The following is a 20,758-nucleotide window of genomic DNA, read 5'->3' as shown; positions in this document are numbered from 1 at the left end:
CACTTAAGGATTAATAGGCGGACACTTGTATATTTAAAAAAAACGATTTCATACCAAGAACTATAAATTGCCAATACCTATGTATATACAATACGTGGGCCGAAAAATCACATAACACAATATAATAATTCTTTCTCGCCCAAAGAACCGCTTGTGTGGGTTTCGGGTTTACACTTATGGCGGTACCAAGGCGAGTTTCGCAAATGATCGAAAAGAGAAAAATGCTGAATACGAATTCAGAGTGCGATCTTGTCTCGATCTTGTGGGGCGAACTGTATGTATCGGCTGCGGTTCTTTTGTGCGTGGGCCGGGGGATGGGAAGCGGATAAATGATTGTGTTTTTTTTGTGAGGATATTTTTTTTTGCTCGAGCTTAGGTAAGTAGAAAAATTAGATTGTTGGTACTCAATATTGAAAATCATCAAATAATATTAAACTCTTATATAGAAAGAATACTATTTTTAATCATTGATCCCAAGATTTAACTTGCTACTATAGTTTAATATAGTCTAAAGTCCTACCACATTTGGTAATATTCAGTTCGGAGGACCAAGTTTTTAAGTATATATTTTTTAATCCTCGTAATTTTTTTTATTTATTTAATATACTGCTAAACAGGAGAATAAATCTTAAGCATTAAAATAGGTCTTAATCAACTCAGAGTAATTACTTATTTACTAAAAAAAAATTAACAATATTTATGAATACCTAACAAGTGAATATATTGGAACATTTAATAGTCAGGAAAGGTCAGATCTAAAATAGGTGTTTTTTAATTTCTGTAAGGGGGGTATTAAAAATATAAATATCTCTGCTAACATTGCTATGTATAGTGCACATGATATACATAGGAGAAAACCGCAGTTTATTTGTTCAAGCTCTACAAAAAGAGAATAATAAAGTTTGACGTAATATTTGGCGAAGTCCTAGAAATTTAATTTTGTATAATAGCTTGGGACAGTCGAGTTAATTGTTCAGTAACTTAAATAAAAACCCTTGTGAGAAATATTTTCTTTTGAATAAAAGGGATTGCATATTAAACAGTTGAAGTAAGTCTTCCTCTAAGTGTCCTTGAGGAGGATAAGCACCATGAGTTTTAAAGTAGAGCAACAAAAAAAACTCCTCTTAACCCTCTCAAGATCCTCATGTGGTGATTATATTAAGATAACCAGACTATCGAGCCACACTCTATCCTAGATCTGTTACACTAGGTAATTATAGAGTATCACGATGTTATTGGAGTTTTGTGTAGTCATATACTGAGTTGATCTAAAAGTAGAGTTCAAGATCATCAGCATAAATAAGTATTTCTGAGTTAAGTCACACACATGTCATCAATAAAAATATCAAATTAAAGTGGGCCAAGTATAACAGGGGTATTGAGGCACCCCTGAGGTGAAAAGGTATTTACTTGATTCAGTGCCACTGATGGACGCCAAATGTAATCGATCTGGTAGCCATGAATTCAATAACAATACATAAGACCTTCAGATGGACCGAATAGCTTAAGTTTATACAACAAAATATGTGGATCTAATTTGTTAAATGCTTTTGTCAGATCTATATCAAGTTGTGAGTTATCTAGATATTTAGTTATAGTGTGTGTGGTAGTTACTAGGTTAGTTAGTAGCGGCCTTTCAGTAAGCCACGTTGCGAAAAAGATGAGTTTGTTTTTTAATAAGATTACTCTATTTGGTCCTTCGAATAGGATATAATCTTGTGCATGTTAAAACATTTAAAAGAGACTTACCAATAATTTAACTCACTGCTCTAACCCTACACTAGGTTTTTCCAAAGCGTAACTAAATTATGGTGTAAAAATTAAGGAGCCAGTGATTTTAGAAAGTTTTATTGTTCTTCAATTTTCCCTGATACTTTAATTTAAGGTTTAGGCGCTGGAAAAAAATAAAACAATATTGACCCCTACGATTTGGTCCTTTAAGCCGCATATATATTATTGATTTTGAAGGCCAAAATAGTTCCGACAAAAATGTTTTTGTATAAAATGAAGTTTTTAAAGAAAAAGTCTATGCTTAATTTGATTGTTCGAACCGGATATAAGTAATCTCGTTTTTTTATTTTTGATCAAATATGAATCAAAAATTTAAAAAAAAAAACTACTAATAAATGAAGTCACTGTATCAACTCAAGGACCTCAGGAGTAATTTTATAAATGTATAATCCTCACCGCTATTCTGGTGGATCCAGATGCTTGAAAAGAAAGAAAAACTACCAGATGTAACCTTTTGGTTCTTCGAGTCGTATACAGCAGATTTTTGTTTTGTTTTTGATGGGCTTTGAACGGTTTTTTTTTTAATTAAATTCGGTTAAAAATGCGAAATAAGAAGGATAATGATTTTGAAAGCTTTAAAATTAAAAGGAAATTCTAGGAAGGAACTATCGGCTTTTAATCATTCGGTCCTTCGAACCGGAAAATCTCGTTTTTGTTTTTAGGCGAGTTCAATGGTATTATGAATTATACAAGTTTTAGTAAAAAAAATCTGCTGGCGAAAAAACGGATCAAGATAAAGAAAGACAAAATAGAGTTTGGGTGAAAAATGGTACAGTGGACCACGTTCACACTTTGATAGAGAAAACCACAGAAAATAATATTTTTTTTGGCCTTTTTCGACTATCACAAGGCGTTTCACACCAGTTGAGAAATATGACTTCATAACAGAAATAAATAATGCTGTTATGAATCTCTTCCAAAAAAATTTCCAAATAAGCACAATGTAAATCTAAAAACAAAAGCAAGCAATCGATACAATTTTTGCTTGTATATTAACGAGGATAAGATGGAAATGAAAAACCTACAATGCAATCATTTGGTCCTTTGAGCCGGATGTAATCCCATTTTTGATTTTGACAATTAAATTCGGTTAAAAGTGCAAGGATTGCATAAGTTCAAGATATTAATTTTTGTCATTGACTCCTTGTATCTTATTAACCTTAAACTAAAACCAAAGCATCCTGTCGCACATGTTTAATACTATTATATATGTTTAAATGAATATATTGTTTTAGTAATTTATTACCTATTGTTTCCATGTACATAAAGCTATACATATACATGTATATAATAACTTTTTATAGTATATAAAACGAGGTTTTTCAACTGTCCGTTGTCCGCCTATATGCATGTTGCCTCCGACCACCTTTTAAGGAGACTTTTACCATCCCACGCGAATAACTTTTATTTTATGGTATTTAGAAGGACGTCACCACTTTATATAACACCTGGATTAAATATATTGATTGTTATTGAATATATTGTATCTAGTAATAATGTCAATTAAAATCTACATTTATTATCCTAAGCTGGCAATCGGAAAATCCCTTGCAAATGGGGCAAAATAGATGATTAATTTCTGATCCTTCGATATAGTATAGTTATTTACATTGAATAAAAAAAATACCGTATTTCTTCCAATCATACACATTTATATGCATTTAAGCCAACCGTTTAACAGATGTTTGCTAATTTAAATTAAATACTGAATATTAATAAATTTGCATAAAAACTACTACCATTTGAAGACTGAAGGCCAACAAAAGATATAAATTTATGCAAACACTCTTGGCATATGTTAATTAAATGAATGTTTTATGCACTCAACCTAAGGAACTTCCTCACTTTTAAAACTAGAAATTTTTGATTACGAGATCAAGCGAATGCAAGTTTAACATTTTAAAACCAGTTTAAATATTGATACATCTGAAGGCTATTACATAATTATTGTAAAACGCCTTTAATATATAACTTATTTTAGGGTCAAAATGTATGTACCATTGTTGCTAAGCTGTTTGGCTTTAAGCTATGCCTTGCCTCAATCCAATTATGCAGACCAAGCCAACAATATAGGGTATATAGGCGAGGGGTTGCCTCCGGAAGCGACTTTAGGTGGTAAAGTCACTCAGCTGGATGACCTAAGTCCCGAAATCAAGCTAAATAAAACTAAAGCTGATTTGAACTGTGCTGCTGGATCTATGCAAGTAAGAGAACTGCGGGTTTTTATCACAATAAGTGTATTCGTAGGACTATGTTTGTTTACGTGTTAAATTAAATTATGCATCCGAATTTAATTTTCAAAAAGTCATATATGAATGTTTATTTAAGCCTGAAATTTATGGACCTTGGAGGTTCTTTTTGGCTCTCACTTACGTTTTGATGTAAATATTGTAAATTTTAAACTTTACCAATGTTAAAATCTATATTTGCTATTTCAAATTTTTAACTACATTATTTTTTATTTATTATTCCTCTCTCTTGATATGCTGTACATAAATATGATGCAGTCATACAGACGTTTAATTTTTTAGCATGAAAAACATACCGACGAATTGCTTTTAAATAACAAAAGTGGAAGGAAAAGAGGAAGGTTATTAATAAATATAAATTTTTTAAACGTTTCTCCATGGCTTTATTCCACTGCAAAGATTTTAATGTAACTGTAAATTTCCAATTTTTTCTGACAGTAAAAGTGCTCTATCTAATATTTTTTCATGTATAGAGAAAACAACTAAAAATTCATAATAAATCGAGTATTTTTGTACATATAACAATAAAGATAATAGAAAATTAAATTTAACAGCGAAAGAATTAACGACAGATGAAGTTCTTGACTTCAACATTTTTTACACCGATTTTATAAGAGTTATTAAAGAAATATTATTAGTTGACTGGCAACAAAAGAAATAAGAAAACATGTTTTTTTTTTATATATAATTAAAAAACAGTTACTACCATCGCTCGTCTTAGGTTTTTCAATGCTGTATATTCGGTTCATATGAACAAAATAGGAATTCAAAATAATGGCAATTGTGATGAAATAATAACACTTTTTCATAAAATCTATAAATTTGGAAGTAGTTGGAACAATGAGTTAAAAAAATATGTTCATTCTCCAGTAAGTTTTAATTACTTAATATTGCTCAATGATATTTCGATTTATAAGGTAGTAATAGATATAAAGCATCACCTTAGAATTTTCAAGGACCATGATTATTATTTTTATGATCTGTAGGATTAGATCATAAATTAGTTTTAAATAGTTTAAAAAATTGTAATTTAAAAATAATTGGAAAATAAATTAATTAAGAAGATTAAATGAGCTAAATAGATTATGTTAAGATGTCTTAAAAAAGAGAGATGTTGGCTACTTAGTTGAACCCAATGTCATAAACCTTACTACTACTACCATACTACCGTGAAAAACATAATAAAATTTGATTTTAAATAGGCGAAAATTATATAATGGAAATAAATTCAATCAATTCCACAACCTGATCTGTAAGAATTTCATTAAAATATCACTTTACAAGTATATTCTATTAGTTGCCTGTTCCGTGAATTTAAGATGAATATGATATTACTCATAAAGCTGATTTTCGAGTGTTTCTAAGTAATCTTTTTGTTATAATTATAGTTTCACCATGTTTTCACCATCACGTTTTTATTCTCAAACCCATCCTTAATAGGAATAACCCTATTTTATTGTTACATATCCAACTATGCCTACTAATAAATCAAAATCTTGGAATATATGTTTATAAGATTCAGATTTGTTCGTTTTTTTCCATAAAGTTATTTTTACATCTTCACCCCTCTATTTGTTTAGGCTAAGCGTTCCTTGATATTATTTAACATAGTTCATCAGGCGAAGTTTTCCTTACAATGCTGTCACTATTTATAAAAATATTCTTGCAAATTTTTGGCAAAAAGTGAATTTCGTAAAAAATTTTATTTTAATAATCAATTAAATATTAATTACTAAAATAACTAAACTAGTAGTGTTTGTTTTATTTTTAAATTGTTATTATTATTATTATTATTATTATTATTATTATGTTATTATAGTATAATAGGGTTTTTCTTTTCCTCCTCAATTTTTTTTTAGGTCATTAGTACAAATTCTAGGTTTATATAGTTTTTTTATATTTGCCTATGTAGCCTTGTTTGGTACTAATAAAGTCATTTATTATTATTATTATTATTATATTATTACATCCGTCCTAAGGAGCTCCCCCTTTGATATATTATTCTAAAAATATATCAAAGTATTTTATGCCGAAAAATTTACGCTAATTAATAAACAAGTCACAAAAAACTTTTAAAAGCTTCATATTTCAAATAATACCCTTTTAAGAACATTCTTACTAATTTATGAAAATATTTTTTGGGACTGTGAATTTTAATTTACATTCATATGATAAATTCAATGATTCATAAGACATGAATGAATAGTGATCTAAAGAAATATTGCTGGAACATTTTCTCCAAATTGAGAACACTTAAGCAGCTGGATATTTTGTTATATAATTTTAATAAATTTAAATTTAGGTTTAAAATATATATATATATATATCTATATATTTTTATAAAATATATGAATATTTCTTTAGATCACTATTCTAATATATCTTAATTAACAATTTTAAATGAAATTAAGCATTTGGTCTACTGTTTTTCTCCTTTTGTAAGAATTTTGAATTTATTTGACAGTTGAGCTTGCTTGTTTAATAACCAGAGAACTCTTATTTTATTAATAATTATTATTTATTTAATTTTACATTGTAATTCCTTTTCTAATTATATGGAATACTGAGTCTGTTATTTCACATATCTGACCGTTATTGTATAATTTAATAATTGTATATTGTAATATTTTTCAAATAACGTGTATTTGAACTTAAGTATCAAACACTACGTTATAATTTTATTATAACTTTTTTTAATTTATTAAAAAATATGTTATAATTATTTTATTTATGCAAATTCTAATCCTTTTTTAATTTTAGATCGATATGAAGTTCTTAGAGCCATTTTATGGTACAGTCTATGCAGATTTTGATAGAAACTCAGCTTGCCAAGTGACAGGAAAAGGCGACCTTAAATATGCGCTTGAGTTGCCTTTGAAAGGGTGTGGAACTAAACAGGTAATTTTTCTATTATATAATGTATCCAATATATCCAATAATGGTCCAAAAAAATACATTGTAGATATTATATATTATACAATTTTTTTTCATCGTTGTACAATTTATTTTTCATTGATTTGGTCAAAGAACCAATGAAATAGTGAAAATAGAATTTGAAGTATGGAAAAAAATTAAGGTTAAGATTACTCTATTTTTAATGGCACTAGAACTTTTTTTTGAGACAACCTGTGTAACTTTGTAATGCAATTTTTGCATAATATAAAACTATAGACGGTCCCATCTACATATCAAACAAAATAACTTAAATATTCGCAATGATAATTATAAAGATAATTATTAATATTTACTTAAGCATTTAAACAAAAATGTATACGAAAAAAACAGAAAGTTTTATTGTTCATATCCTATACATAATTTGTTGCATCAAAGCTATTTTTGTTGCCCAGCTAATAAGGTTAAGAAACAACAAAAAGACATATAATGTTGCAAAATAGTATGAATATCAAACAAGAAAAATAAGAAGACTAACAAGTATTAAACAAGAGTGTAATAAATTCAAAAATAAACCTCGTAAAATGATAATTATTCTAAAAATCGTAATAATTTATTTTTACAAATATTTTGCAATTTCATAACTTTTAAATAAAATTACTCCAAAACAGTGAGGCTTCAAATTCCATTTTATATATGAACTTTTTTATCAAAAACATCCTGCTCTATTATTCTTTTAAGTTTGACTTATGAGACACCTTGTAAAATCATCAGAAGACCAGAAAGAAGTGTTTATACTATAGTCAAAGACAGCTTTTCAATCTATCAGGTTTCAAGATTATTTAATTAGATATTATAAGGAGTTTGAATGATGGTGGGGCTTTTTCTTAGATAAAAAGAATAGGGAGGTTGAGATTATCTAATAACTTTTTTGGAATAACTGTGATTACTGACGCTTCATTACTTGGAATACAAGCAAAGGCCAGTATTAGCCAATATTAAAAAAACAACATAAAGGCAGATAATGTTGTAAAATAATATGAATATTAAATAAGAAAAATTAGAAAACTAACAAGTATTAAGCAAGAATATAATAAATTTTAAAATAAAGCTCGTAAAACGAAAAATTTATGAAAACCGTGATTTTTTACAAATATTCTGTAATTCTATTTTTTGTAAATAAAATGACTTAAAAACAGCAAGGAATCGAATTCCATAAACTATTTTATCAGAAACATTTTAATCTATCATTCTCTTATGTTTGACTTATAATACACCCTGTATACTAACCTTGTAAAATAATGGACACCAGCAAGAACTTTAATTTTTCATACTCATAACATTTAATTATGTACAAGAAGTTTGAACGATTGTGAGGCTTTGGAACAGTTTCTTAGCGATTTTTGGAACAACTCTGATTACTGACTCTACATCAGTTGCAATATAAACAAAAGCCAATATTAAAAAATATTTAGCAAGAGTCTAATTAATTTGAAAATAAACCTCGTAAAACGATAGATTTTCTGAAAACCGTGATATTTTTACAAATATGCTGTAGTTATATTATTTGTGAATAAAATGACTCGAGAACAGCGAGGACTCAACCATATAAATTATTTTTTTCAGAAACATGCCGCTCTATCATTCTCTCAAGTTTGACTTTTAAGACACCAGGTATATTAACCTTGTTAAATGTTTAACAGGAGGAAAAATTTGAATTTTTCATACACAGATTTTCAATAATTTAAATCTGTCAGATATCATTTAATTATGTATGAGAAGTTAAGAAAGACACGGAAAATGGCATTAATTAATTTTCTGAAAACCGTGATATTTTTAGAAATATTCTGCAATTGTAATCTTTGTAAACAAAATGACCCGAAAACAGCGAGGAATCGAATGACTTGAACTATTTTATCAGAAACATGTTTCTAGTCTACATATAGATTGTAGGATGTTTGCTGTTTTCGGGTCATTTTATTTACAAATATTACAATTGCAGAATATTTGTAAAAATATCACGGTTCTCTTAAGTTCGACTTTCTAGTAAGACAATCTATATAATAACCTTATAAAATAATGGACATCCGGAAGAACTTGAATTTTTCATACACAGATTTTCAATATGTCAGAGCTCATATTATTTAATTAGGTATGAGAAGTTTGAATGATGAATGTGAGGTTTTGGAAAAGTTTCTTAAATAAAATGGGATTATTTTATGACATTTTTGGAATAACTTGGATTACTGACACTACATTACTTTCAGTACAAATAAAAGCCAATATTAACAAATATTAAAAAACAACATGTAGGCAGCGAATATTGTGAAATAATATAAATATTAACCAAGAAAAATGAGAAACCTAACAAATATTAAATAAAAGTCTAATCAATTTTAAGATAAACCCTGTTAAACGATAAACTTTTTGTATACTGTAATATTTGTATACGACTTTTATTCAAATTACTCGAAAACAGTAAGGGTTATTATACATGAACTCTTTAATCAGAAACATCTTTCCTATCAATCTGTTAAATTTGACGTACGATTCCTACTACGGCTAACTGTCTAAATAAAATATTTTCAAGGATCCACAACGAGTGTTCACAAACAACATAGTGGTGAGATTTCATCCCGGTTTAGAAATGGACGGCGACGAAATTATCACTTTAGTATGCCGTTACCCGCCGCCTATAGTAATGGAGCCTGAAACTCAACTATTCAGGTACACCAACAATATTTTACAATCAAAACAAAATTAAAAGCATCGTTTTAGGCACGAAGAGATAGTAGCCCCAAGAGAAGCCAACCCCCTTTCACCGTTGCCAGTACTTTTAATAATTTGCGGCATATTATTCTTGTCGTTATTCCTTCTTGGATTAGCCGCCTCCTATTTATGTTTGAGACGTAGACCGGTTACCGTTATCCGCAGCATGACCCCATCTGAAAGCGACATTGAGAAACTTAGCGAAAGCTCAATAGCTTTGGCCCCGATACACGATTCCTCCGGTTCCGAATATCCTGGCGAATCACACTCGGAAATTGAGGAACACGCAGTTATTCACGACAATGCCAGTTTTTCAAGTGACGGTTATGGATACACTCAGGAGCAACAAGTTGAACAAGTCACTGCCGTTCCAAGGACTGTTTCTAGGTTACCTGTTGCTATTAGAGAAGACTCTCCTAGGGTAAGAATTGCTGGGCTATTAAGATTGTACAAGGTGTCTTGGAAATAAGGGAGCAATACTATAGAAGAGCTTTAAAAATGAACAGAAAACTTCATATGAATATGGCTAAAAATGGCCAAAGTAAGGGGGCTAAACAGCCTTTCAGTTTTTTTAGTATTATTTCCGAACAAATCAAAAGTTTAGAATTTCCATCTAAAAAAGGTCTATATAAGGTATAATATCTAAAAGGATATCTGTATCAACAATTCAAATTTTATTGATAATTAGCATTTTTAGTGGCCATCTCGTTTACCTGATCTGAGCCTCTTTGAGAGAAATAGAAAAACCATAGTTATAAAACTGATGATTAGAATTCTCAACTTTTTGAAATATACAAGCTTCATAGAGCTCATAAGGACTGCTTTTAAGAAAATACAAATTTAGGACTGCTTTTAAGAAAATATAAATTTGTTTAAAAATTTGTTAGTTAGGCTGAAATCCGAATAGAGACAAGATGATTTTTTTGAATAGAATTTGTGAAAAGGTCCAATTCTCGCTTTCTACCGTATTCAGGTTAAAATTTAAATGTTTTCCCAAAAACATATATTTTTTTAAAATTAATTAAAAAATTTAATAATAATTTAAAACAAATACAAAATTTTAGTACTGTATGGTTTACACTTTTAAAATAAAGATTTAAAAGTTTATTAAAAAAAATTACTCTTAAAATAAAAATTAACAAAAAAAATATAGAAATAGCTTATAAAGTAAAAGCTTACTTATAAAGCAAAGTTTATATTCCTAGTAAAACCAATATTTTTCTTTATACAAATAATATGCACAGTATATTAAAAAAAGCTTATTATTTTAAAATATATAAATGTAACTTTCTATAACCAGCTTAAAGGAAATAAGTAAAATAAATACCACATCTTTGGTTTAAAATTCATATAAATCCACTCCTTTTATCAATGTTTATAAACTTTAATTTTTTTTCTTACTTTTTGTGATTTATTTAAATAGGCTTTTATTTTTAGAAATACAATATTTCACAATTTAAATCCAACATACGAAATATGTCGTTGTGTACCAGTAAAATGTAGAAAAAAAAAATTTGTTCTTGTAAAGTCTTATTTCATGTTATTTTATTGTATTATCAAACTTATCAAACTATTTCCAAGGCACAGTTCCAATGTGTTCCAACTCCTTTATTCTTAATAACTTTGATTCCTGATATACTGAATGACATGGAATTATCTTGGATCTAAAAAGCATCACTTAAATAACTCTTGAACTTTTTCCAAAAGTCGTATTAGTGTTTTGCTTGCTGCTTACTGTCTTAATAAATTAAAAATAAAATTGACAGAAACTTATGACACGCCAAAATCTACCTGTAACTTTGGTTTTTGTATATTTGAATGCCAATTTCTTCAAGTCTATAGAATAAAATGTGGTGCGCCACAGTATCGAAGGCCTTACGTAGATCTAGAAATACCTCAACTGGTTTAAGATTCTTATTAATACTTTCTATTACAAGATTCTTAACCTCGTATAATACATTATCAGTATTAGAACCTAGTCCTTAGTCTTCAATTCAAATCGCGATTCCAAAATTTTCCATGGTTTTATTAATGACGATAATTGGTTTGAATAGAACAAAGAAAAAATAAGGTTAATTATTTAAATGAAAGGCTTTAATAAACAAATTATAGTTCGATTTTATAAAACTGTTGTTCAGTCATTTATCTTTAAGTTTTCGTTTATTTACATTTTTAATTAACTTGCTGCCCATTGAGCTAAAAACTCTATTTAAATTAATAGTGATATTTAGACTATCTACAATAAGATCATTGCCCTTCACTCCTTAAAAAATTAATAAAACTTTTTTATTTTTTACATGACCCGTTGCTATTTTAATCATTTATAAAATGATTCCTATCATTGCTTATACTTGCAATTCTTTTTAACTTATCCCGTGTTCATATATATTGTATAGGATTAGGAGTAATCCAGAGTTTTATACCAGAAACTGGCGTTATATGGATCGTCAACGATTCTTGAGACTCCTATCATCACCTGTGCATTATCTAGGATCATCTTAAAATTGTATTCTTCTGAAGTAATTATGACCTTTGCAGACAAGAAGCATCATTTTATAGCAACTGTTAAAGGATTTTGGGACACATATGAGTTTATTTGCCCAAAAATAAGTTAAAAGTTTATTAATTCTTAAGTATTATGTGTTAATATTCTCTTCATAGCTTCTACTTTTTCTTGAGAAGTTCTTCTGTTGCCTGAGATATAAAATGTATATTTATAGTAATCATAGATCATCTTCTGGAGATACTCGGTATAATATAAAGTTTTCAATAAATTTTTAACCCTAATTACCTCTAATGAACAAACTATTTTCGAGACTTTGTATAATGTAACAACGATTTCTACCGCAACAGTTCGATGTCCAAGTGAAAGTTAAACGACTCTCACCTGCACCTTCCGTACTCAGCAGCAAGAGTTCAGAAGCGAGCATTAATTTGCCTCCGTCTATTAGGGAGGAGATATTTGAGGAGGAAGAGCCTATTGAGGTCATACCCTCGCCTATGCCTCTGGTACATCATCCTGAGATCACTCAGCATTATGTTGATGATGTATATTTGAGGACTATTAGAGGTAGGTACTTAATGACTGGATTTATTTAAATTTCCTGTATCAAAAATCTTCCGCTTCTATATTAAACTATCTGTTCATTACTTTAACAGATAGTTTAATATACAAACAACTCAACAACTCAAAAAAGAGTGTTACGCACTTATAGGTCAATGAGTTGGGTTGAAATGGGTTGGATGAACTTATTCAAAAATATTTACTTTTGCAGAAAAGAAAATCATCGAAGATATCGAAAGACAAAAGCGCCAAGTAACCGAATATCATACGAAACCGAAGCCACTGCCGCCTCCGCAACATTGGGATGTTACTATTAAAAATTACCCGATCAAGCCGCAACCACCGCAATGGGAAGACTTTTCGGATGTTTCTTCGATTTCCGGTAAGCAAAATTCACCATTTATATAATTTAAGAATATTAAGATTTTTTTTTTAATTTAATAGGTTATACATTATTACTATTTATTTCAAAGTGAAAATTTAACACGATTTATGTATAATATCTTATACCGGCCTCGCCAATCTTGAAGCTCTTGGGTGCAGAAATCAATGTACCTGAGCATCTACAGCTGACGAATAAATAAACGTCAGCTTCTTTATAAACTGCCCTGCCAAGATTGATTCTAGCTTATTGACTACCACTTAGAGACACTCTCTGTTCACCCTTAATAGTGCGATCACCTTGATGGAATAGGGTGAAGTTCCTTTGAAGCTGACATACCCTGACTATTTAGTGGTATGTTGCTGCATCATGATTTTAACAGAAGATCATGCCACGCTTTCGACAAACAACCAAGGTTCCTGACTGGCTTAAGAAATATTATCAGTTGCTTTCATAGAACCCTTTACTGGATTTAGTTCTCCAAGAATACAATGAAGAAGGGTGGTCTTACCACTTCCAAACATCACCAATAGCAACAGCCAATTCTTTAGAGATAACACATCAAGATGATCCAAGTTATTCTCTGTTCTATTAATCTAACTTCCTCTCTCTCTTTCTTTCAGCGGAAAGTGGAAGTAAAGCGTCTATAAAGAGTCTATGAGTTTCTGTTGCAAGGTAATGAACAGGTATTTTGACACCCAAGAAATAAATTACAGACTGACTTCCTTATCTCTAAAACTATAACAGCCATTCAAAAAAAAAAAACGATTACTCTTTTTTACTTAAATTTTTTCGAGGAATTGACAAAACCAAAAATATACAGGGTGTTCCATTAGAAAGGTGATCCGATTTTAAAATAGTTAATTCTTACTTGATATGTCCATAAAGCATCACCAAATTTTTTTGACGGAATTATCGCTTGGCTAGTAATATCGTTGATACCCGGTATATCAAGTAACTGTTATCATATAATTTTCTGGTAACTAATAAAAGAAATCTTAGGGATTTTTTACTTTTTGGCTTGAATAATGGAAAAAAATAAAAATTTGGCAAATCTGTAAACGCCACTTTTCTCTAGCCTTTGAACCACATTGTAATCTTATAGTCTATTTCAAATCGGTAGAGAGTAATAAAATCTTATTGGGTATCCAAAAGGTGTACAGGGTGACCCTCCAATAATGTATGCCACTTCCATAGTATGCGAAATTAATTCTTTTAAAGGAATGCAGGTAGTACCACCCAGGTTTGCCCGTTTTTGGGTCGGTTCTTGTTTTCTCCAGAATGAAATGGGGGTCTTTTCTATGCGCCGTGAATGATAGCTAGCGTGTCCAAGACCACTACCGAATCAGGTGAAAGAAATCTTATTATTTTTGAAAATAATACTTTTTTTACGAAACTGTCTTCACTTCCAATATGTGTAATTATAAGTCTTTTCCCGCCTTTTTATCTTGCCATATTTTTTGAACAATATATCCTTCGTTAAGACCGGTTAATTCAAGATGAAACATTTTCATTTGCTTCTTCCAGTACTGTTGGATGGTTCTTAGGACATTTATTCTCCAGCAAACAATTTCATCGCTTTCCAAAGAACGATTTGCGATTATGCTTTTTCCGTGCAAAATCCATATTTTTTTAAGTGATCGATAGTAGTTTTTTACTCATCAAAGCAATACTATCGTCTTAGTGAAGCCATTTTGTCTAAGGTTGGTATTTCTTTTTTAATATAAAAATAATTAACTTTGCTTCTAACTGCACATTTAGTGTCTTCATCCAGAACTCTGGTTGGTCTTCCTGTACTATGATATGCAGGTTCTAGTCGTTCCGCCTTTCTTTCCCGCAATAGTCTATAAATGGTAGATTTTCCTATTCCAGTCATTCGGTAACATTCCTATACAACTTCATCCGAAGCAAAGTTAGGATGGTTGTGTTTTAAACAATCATGCACATTTAAAATAATAACTTTTTTATTAACTGACAATGCAAGAGTACCAGTAGTAGATCTATTATTAGAACTTCCTTTCGTTGGAGTAAACGTCTAATACGTTTTTTCTTTTTTATACACTGTGTTATATATAACACTACGGCGTGACAGCAAATACTATCATATTTAACAACTTTAAATTATTCTTTATATTTCTTCTTATTTACATTCGCAAGATTACCTGACTAAAGTCCAATAAAGTGTACATTACCTGCCAAATTAGTATATTAAATATTATTCTAATCTGTGTTACATTTATAAATCGTACCTACCTGTACCCTTCAGATAGCGTCAAAACCCTATCTTTTTCTCTCGCTCTATTCATTAACTAGCTACTAAGTTTACCGACGTCCACAGATGACCACAAAGAATGTACATATTATTATTACTTTCTACCTATTTGAAATGCAGTATGTATCCCCCGATGACCCTGCCACGTAGCCAAACGTTAAATATCGTTATGAAAATGTAAATACGTAAAATATTCTTATATATGATAAAGTCATAATACTGGAAAAGAAATTCGAAGATCATTTAAAGAATATTTAAGACGTAATATTTATTCGTTAAGATCCGAAAGGCTAACCTGAGACTAAGTCCTAAAAAATGTTGTTTATTTAAAAAAGAAGTTCGATACCTCAGCCATGTAATATCAGATAATAGGGTCAAGACTGATCTAAATAAAGTAAAGGCATTTGAGAATTGGCCACGACCCACTGACAAACAGCAGTTAAGAAGCTTTTTGGGCCTTTATACATATTACAGAAGATTTGTAAGAAATTTAGCTAACCCTTCAAAACTTCTAAATAAGCTCTCGGGGGACAAAATGGTGTTTAATTGGTCAGCAGACTGTAAAGAAGCGTTTTAAGGGCTAAAAAAAGCACTATGAACATATCCAATTTTAACGTAACTTTTATTTTGCGCACAGATGCAAGCAATGTTTGAATTAAAGCTGTCCTCTTACAAATATATGAAGTGATAGCTTATTTCAGTAAAACTATCAAAGACATAAAGAAACTCTTGTGTGTGACCAGACGGTAGATGGTCGACATCAGTTAAAGCTATTGAACATCTCCATAAATATTTGTGTGTGCCTGTTACCATCCATCGATACAGTTCCTGAAGGACCTCGCAGCATAATAATTTGTCTCTTTAACACTTTAGGTCTGACCCTAACTCCAAAATCCCAACGTTTCATGAGCCTCCCGCCCCAACCCCAAATCGACGACAATAAAATACCATTAAGCGCTCCCGAGCTGGTTGGTAATTTATCACTACAACCACCACCACCACCCACTCATAGGGTAAGATTTGTCTCACCACCACCATCGGACCGTAGAGTGGTGACTACCGATCAAACCACTCTGAGAACCGAAACAGCAAAAGAACTCACCGATAAAGAAGAGTGGTTGAGGGTGTTTAATATACCCAAAGAAAATCCTGAAGTAAGTACCATTAAAAAAATAAATAAATTGGATATTTTTGAGTGATATCTTAGGTGCCAAACTGGAACGTTCTTATCAGAGTGTTGCAGCCCATTGAGCCTGAAGATAGCCACGTAATCGAAACGGCCGAAACGTTTAATTCTCAGCTGACTATGACCGATAGGATGAAGTGGAGGCAGATTATTACTACCGAGTCCACTTTGAGAACGTTGTTGACAGGTATGGATGGATTCACGACACTACAATCTGATAATTTTTTTATATTTTTTTTATAATGTAGAAGCTACAGTTCGAGATGATTATGAAAGAATCAGTAGGGATAGCAGGTTTGAGCATATTTATGAACCACCCAAATGGGATGTTATTATTAGGATTTTGAGCCCCGAGGATATTGGTAAGTAGGAAAATTCTTTTTTATCTATGACTTAAATCACGATTAAAATCAATCGATTTTATCAATTTTCTCGTTTGTTAAATTTCTTGTATGAACAGATAATTGATTGAACTCCAATTGGGTGGTCTGTTTTTTCTGTTTCTGTGGATAACTGAATACATTATATTATGGCATTATTAGCAAAACTCTTTATATTGATAATTGCCGATAAAAACTGTTACTGAATATTTCTAGAAAACAATTAAGGTATTCTTAAAAAGTACATTTTCCTATAAACAATAATAAAGTCTGTTCCCGAACTCTTTATTAACATTTCGGAAAACTTCACCGAAATTGACCGGCTTTCTGCTACAATTCGTCTTTTAAGATCAGCAGATTGTGCCTTATTAACAATGGATTTAAGATGTCCTCAAAGAAAGAAGTCTAGAGCGTAAAATCCGGTGATATCGAATGCCATTCAATACGTGGATTCAATTCAATCGAATCTATGGTTCAACCACTGTCGGACTGAAAGAAAATTAATAACACTCAAACATTTATTAAGACTGTATTTTATTTATTATTTTGATTTAAAAGTCGCGTCAATATTTAGACTTAAACTGACCTCCTAGTGGATGCTCCTTATATTTAGATAGATCTCTGTTCCGGTACATTCACCAACTTTCTACGTGTGTCCCAAGATGTCGCGACGTGTTAGTTAAAAAAGAGCATTTATTTTCCAATAATTTCATATAATAATTTTTTATATTTTAAAAACTTTTTAGGTTAAAAGCAATTTTGTCAACCAAAGTCGAAGAACATCACCAAACTTAAAGTTTTGAAACGTATATTGGAACCTCAAGATTTTATTTATTAGCGGACATTTGAGTATAACTTAGGAGCTACTTAAAATATTTTTATATTTTGTATTCATTAATATAGAAAAACTCCTCGGGATGGATTTGAGAGTAAAAAATTTGATTTTGAGATTAGAATTTACATTGATAGGCCAGTTTTGGTTGAGATACTTGTTTGCTTATTTCTAAGTGGCCTATAATGTGCTATCATAGGGAAAAATGATATGCTATAAAATATTTATAATACAACGTAACTTATGCTACATTAATAACTTATAAAACTTGTTTCACCTTTAGTCTTTTATAACACCTTTTAACTTCTATACAGGTCATGTAAACAAAATACTGATTGGAATGATCGTTCCATTAATATTTTAATTTATTAAACAATCTACATAGAATAATATCACAAAACTTCCTTACTTTAACTTATGGCAGTTCTCAATCACTTAAAAAGATAAATATCTCATCCCCAAGCTTTACCCAATTAACTCTTCAAAGGGTTATTTATTTGGTTCAACATAATTTTAATGTAACGATATTAAAATTTAACGTGTCGGTCCATTAATCTGGATTTTAAGCCTACAAAATGTATTCAACTGCCAAAGAAAACTAAATTTTTAAAATATTATATGAATGAGACAAATTTGAAAAGAAATTTATATTGTCCACTAACCAATCCCAAAAAGTCTTTAATAATCAAATGACTTGTTGAATGTCTCTTTGAGTAGTAAGTGGTAAAAGTGTACTTTAAGTCTAGATGAATACTACTCGAAAAGACACTCATATTTATATAAACAGACTTACACCTAAGGCTAATCCCTTTAATATCAAATTCCGTTTCTTTTTTACAAGGTCCAGACCAAAAATATTACTTCCCAAGACGCGGCAGCTTGCCAACACTCGTCGAATACGATTCAGACGACGCAAGTAGCATCAGAGAACCGCATTTGTACCCAAATTCAATATTTAGACGATCTCTACATAAGAGCGAGGCAGACTTACGCTCGATGACAGAAATGACGGTGGATTTTGGTAGATCTTATCATAGGAGCAGCGGTAGGAGCCAAACAGTACCCGATTCGCCTTATTTATCTTTGCATCGGTCTTTAAGCCAACCGAGTCTGGGAAGATCGATTTCTGAGTTTACTGAGAGACCAGACAGGTATACTTCTTCTATTTCCTTAGTAGAATAAATTACGGCATATTTTTGACAAGACAATTTAATGATAGAGCTCGTTACATTATGTGAACACGGCAGCTTTTTATCTTATAGGTGTTATTTACATGGCACTATAGGTAGTGGGTTAGTTAAAGAAAAACTAAAAATAATGTTGGGGACCATTAAATTTTTCTTTCTAGGAAAATGAACGTACCAGTTTGTTGTTTCACTATACACATGGAAAAAGAGATGAGACAAAATACACCCTTGTCGAACATCACGTTGTATTTCTATATCTTCAGATATAGGTTTACTATTAGTCTTATATTCCGAGTATCAATATTTTTCCTTTGTAATATTTCTATGATTTTTTTGCATTGAACTCTGTTAAACGCTTTCTCAAAGTCTACAAAACAAATGTATATGTCTTGATTCCTGTCCAGACATTTGATCCAAACAGTGCGTTCCTTTCACCCATATACTTTCTGAACCGTAGCTGGTTGTCACTGCTAATACCTAATTTTGCATAAATTATATGCAATAGAACTTATTATTCAGTGTATGGCTCAAAAAACTAACTTCATTCTAATAGAACTTAAGTTTTAACGATTTTCTCTTGTAATATATTTACGGCACATCAATCAAAGATATTAATCTCTTAAACGTAAAAAAAAGGAAAATCTCTAAATTATTATCCTATATGAAAATAATTAAAATGACATTTTTCGCTCTAACACGGTCAGATCTAAATTATGTTTATTTTCATTTAAATTTCAGATGGGTATTGCAAGATATCCCGAGTGAATATGCAGGTACGCCTGAGCAAACGCCGCAATTACAAAGAAGCCCCAAACTAAAAACTTTCCAGTTGCCGAGGATAAGGTTAGATAGTGGATCGTCGAGTAAAGACGGGCAAGCAGAAAGTGCCTGGCAAACTTTTGAATCCAGCAGGTAAATAAATCACCTTTGATCAATTTATTCTATTTACACGATAATCGGTTTTAGAGTGGCTCAGACCCCAGGTGGGACAACCACTCAAGAAGTAAGAAGAGAAGTCCATGGGACCACGAGGGCCAAGTGGGCTAAGCCAAGCCAGCCCGGATCGAAAGGCTGGTTTCCGGATAGCGGAAGCGAAAGCAGTTTTAAATAAATACTCTTAAAATAAATAATTAATAAACTTACTAACTTATGTGATACTTTTGCCGAGAACTAACTGTGATAACAATACTAGTTGAATAAACTAGTTTAGTAACGATCCTTTTAATAAACACTTTCTTGGTGTATTGTGTAATAAGTTTTTTTGGAATTTTTTGTATAAGAAACTGAAATATTGTTCTTCAAGTTATTGAGAAATTGCTCACACTTTACGGCTTATATCTAAATATTTTGGGAGTATTAAAAACTGTACAGGCATTGTCAATAAAGCAGCAACTAAAAATTAAACGAGTTTTTGTTGCATTGACCAAGTTTTGGAACTGCTAGAATCTCTAATTTAATATTCTAAATAAAAAAAACACACGTTTAGAGATTCCTTCAAGTTTTTTTTTTTTGGAAACATGCTTTTAGAGCTTTATGAAAATGTCTGATTTTTAATCTTGCCCATCTAAACTACAATGGACTGTAGCTGAAAATGTTTACTGCTTAAGTGTAAAATCTTTTTGAGCTATGGGTTACCGAGATATTTTATTCAATTTTATTAATTAGTATTTACGTTTTATCTTATTAATTATTATAAATGCCCGCCGCTTACCTATATATATAATAGTACAGACTTCAGTGTTCCCGGACGTGTT

General features: G+C 30.6%; 1 protein-coding gene across 1 annotated transcript; it reads left to right on the top strand.

Moving 5' to 3' along the window:
* The first annotated feature begins 210 nt into the window (after nucleotides 1-210).
* Nucleotides 211-20,408, top strand: LOC126734248 (uncharacterized). Its single transcript, XM_050437783.1, has 13 exons — nucleotides 211-376; nucleotides 3,773-3,995; nucleotides 6,801-6,938; nucleotides 9,523-9,659; nucleotides 9,711-10,122; nucleotides 12,555-12,771; nucleotides 12,977-13,147; nucleotides 16,293-16,573; nucleotides 16,627-16,792; nucleotides 16,854-16,967; nucleotides 18,659-18,968; nucleotides 19,743-19,916; nucleotides 19,971-20,408. The coding sequence occupies exons 2-13, from the start codon at nucleotides 3,780-3,782 to the stop codon at nucleotides 20,113-20,115; spliced, it is 2,481 nt and encodes an 826-aa protein (XP_050293740.1). The 5' UTR covers nucleotides 211-376; nucleotides 3,773-3,779; the 3' UTR covers nucleotides 20,116-20,408.
* Nucleotides 20,409-20,758: the final 350 nt, after the last annotated feature.

The sequence above is a fragment of the Anthonomus grandis genome, chromosome 3, assembly GCF_022605725.1.
Source record: "Anthonomus grandis grandis chromosome 3, icAntGran1.3, whole genome shotgun sequence".
NCBI lineage: Eukaryota > Metazoa > Arthropoda > Insecta > Coleoptera > Curculionidae > Anthonomus > Anthonomus grandis.
This window is presented reverse-complemented; position numbering and strand designations above follow the sequence as displayed.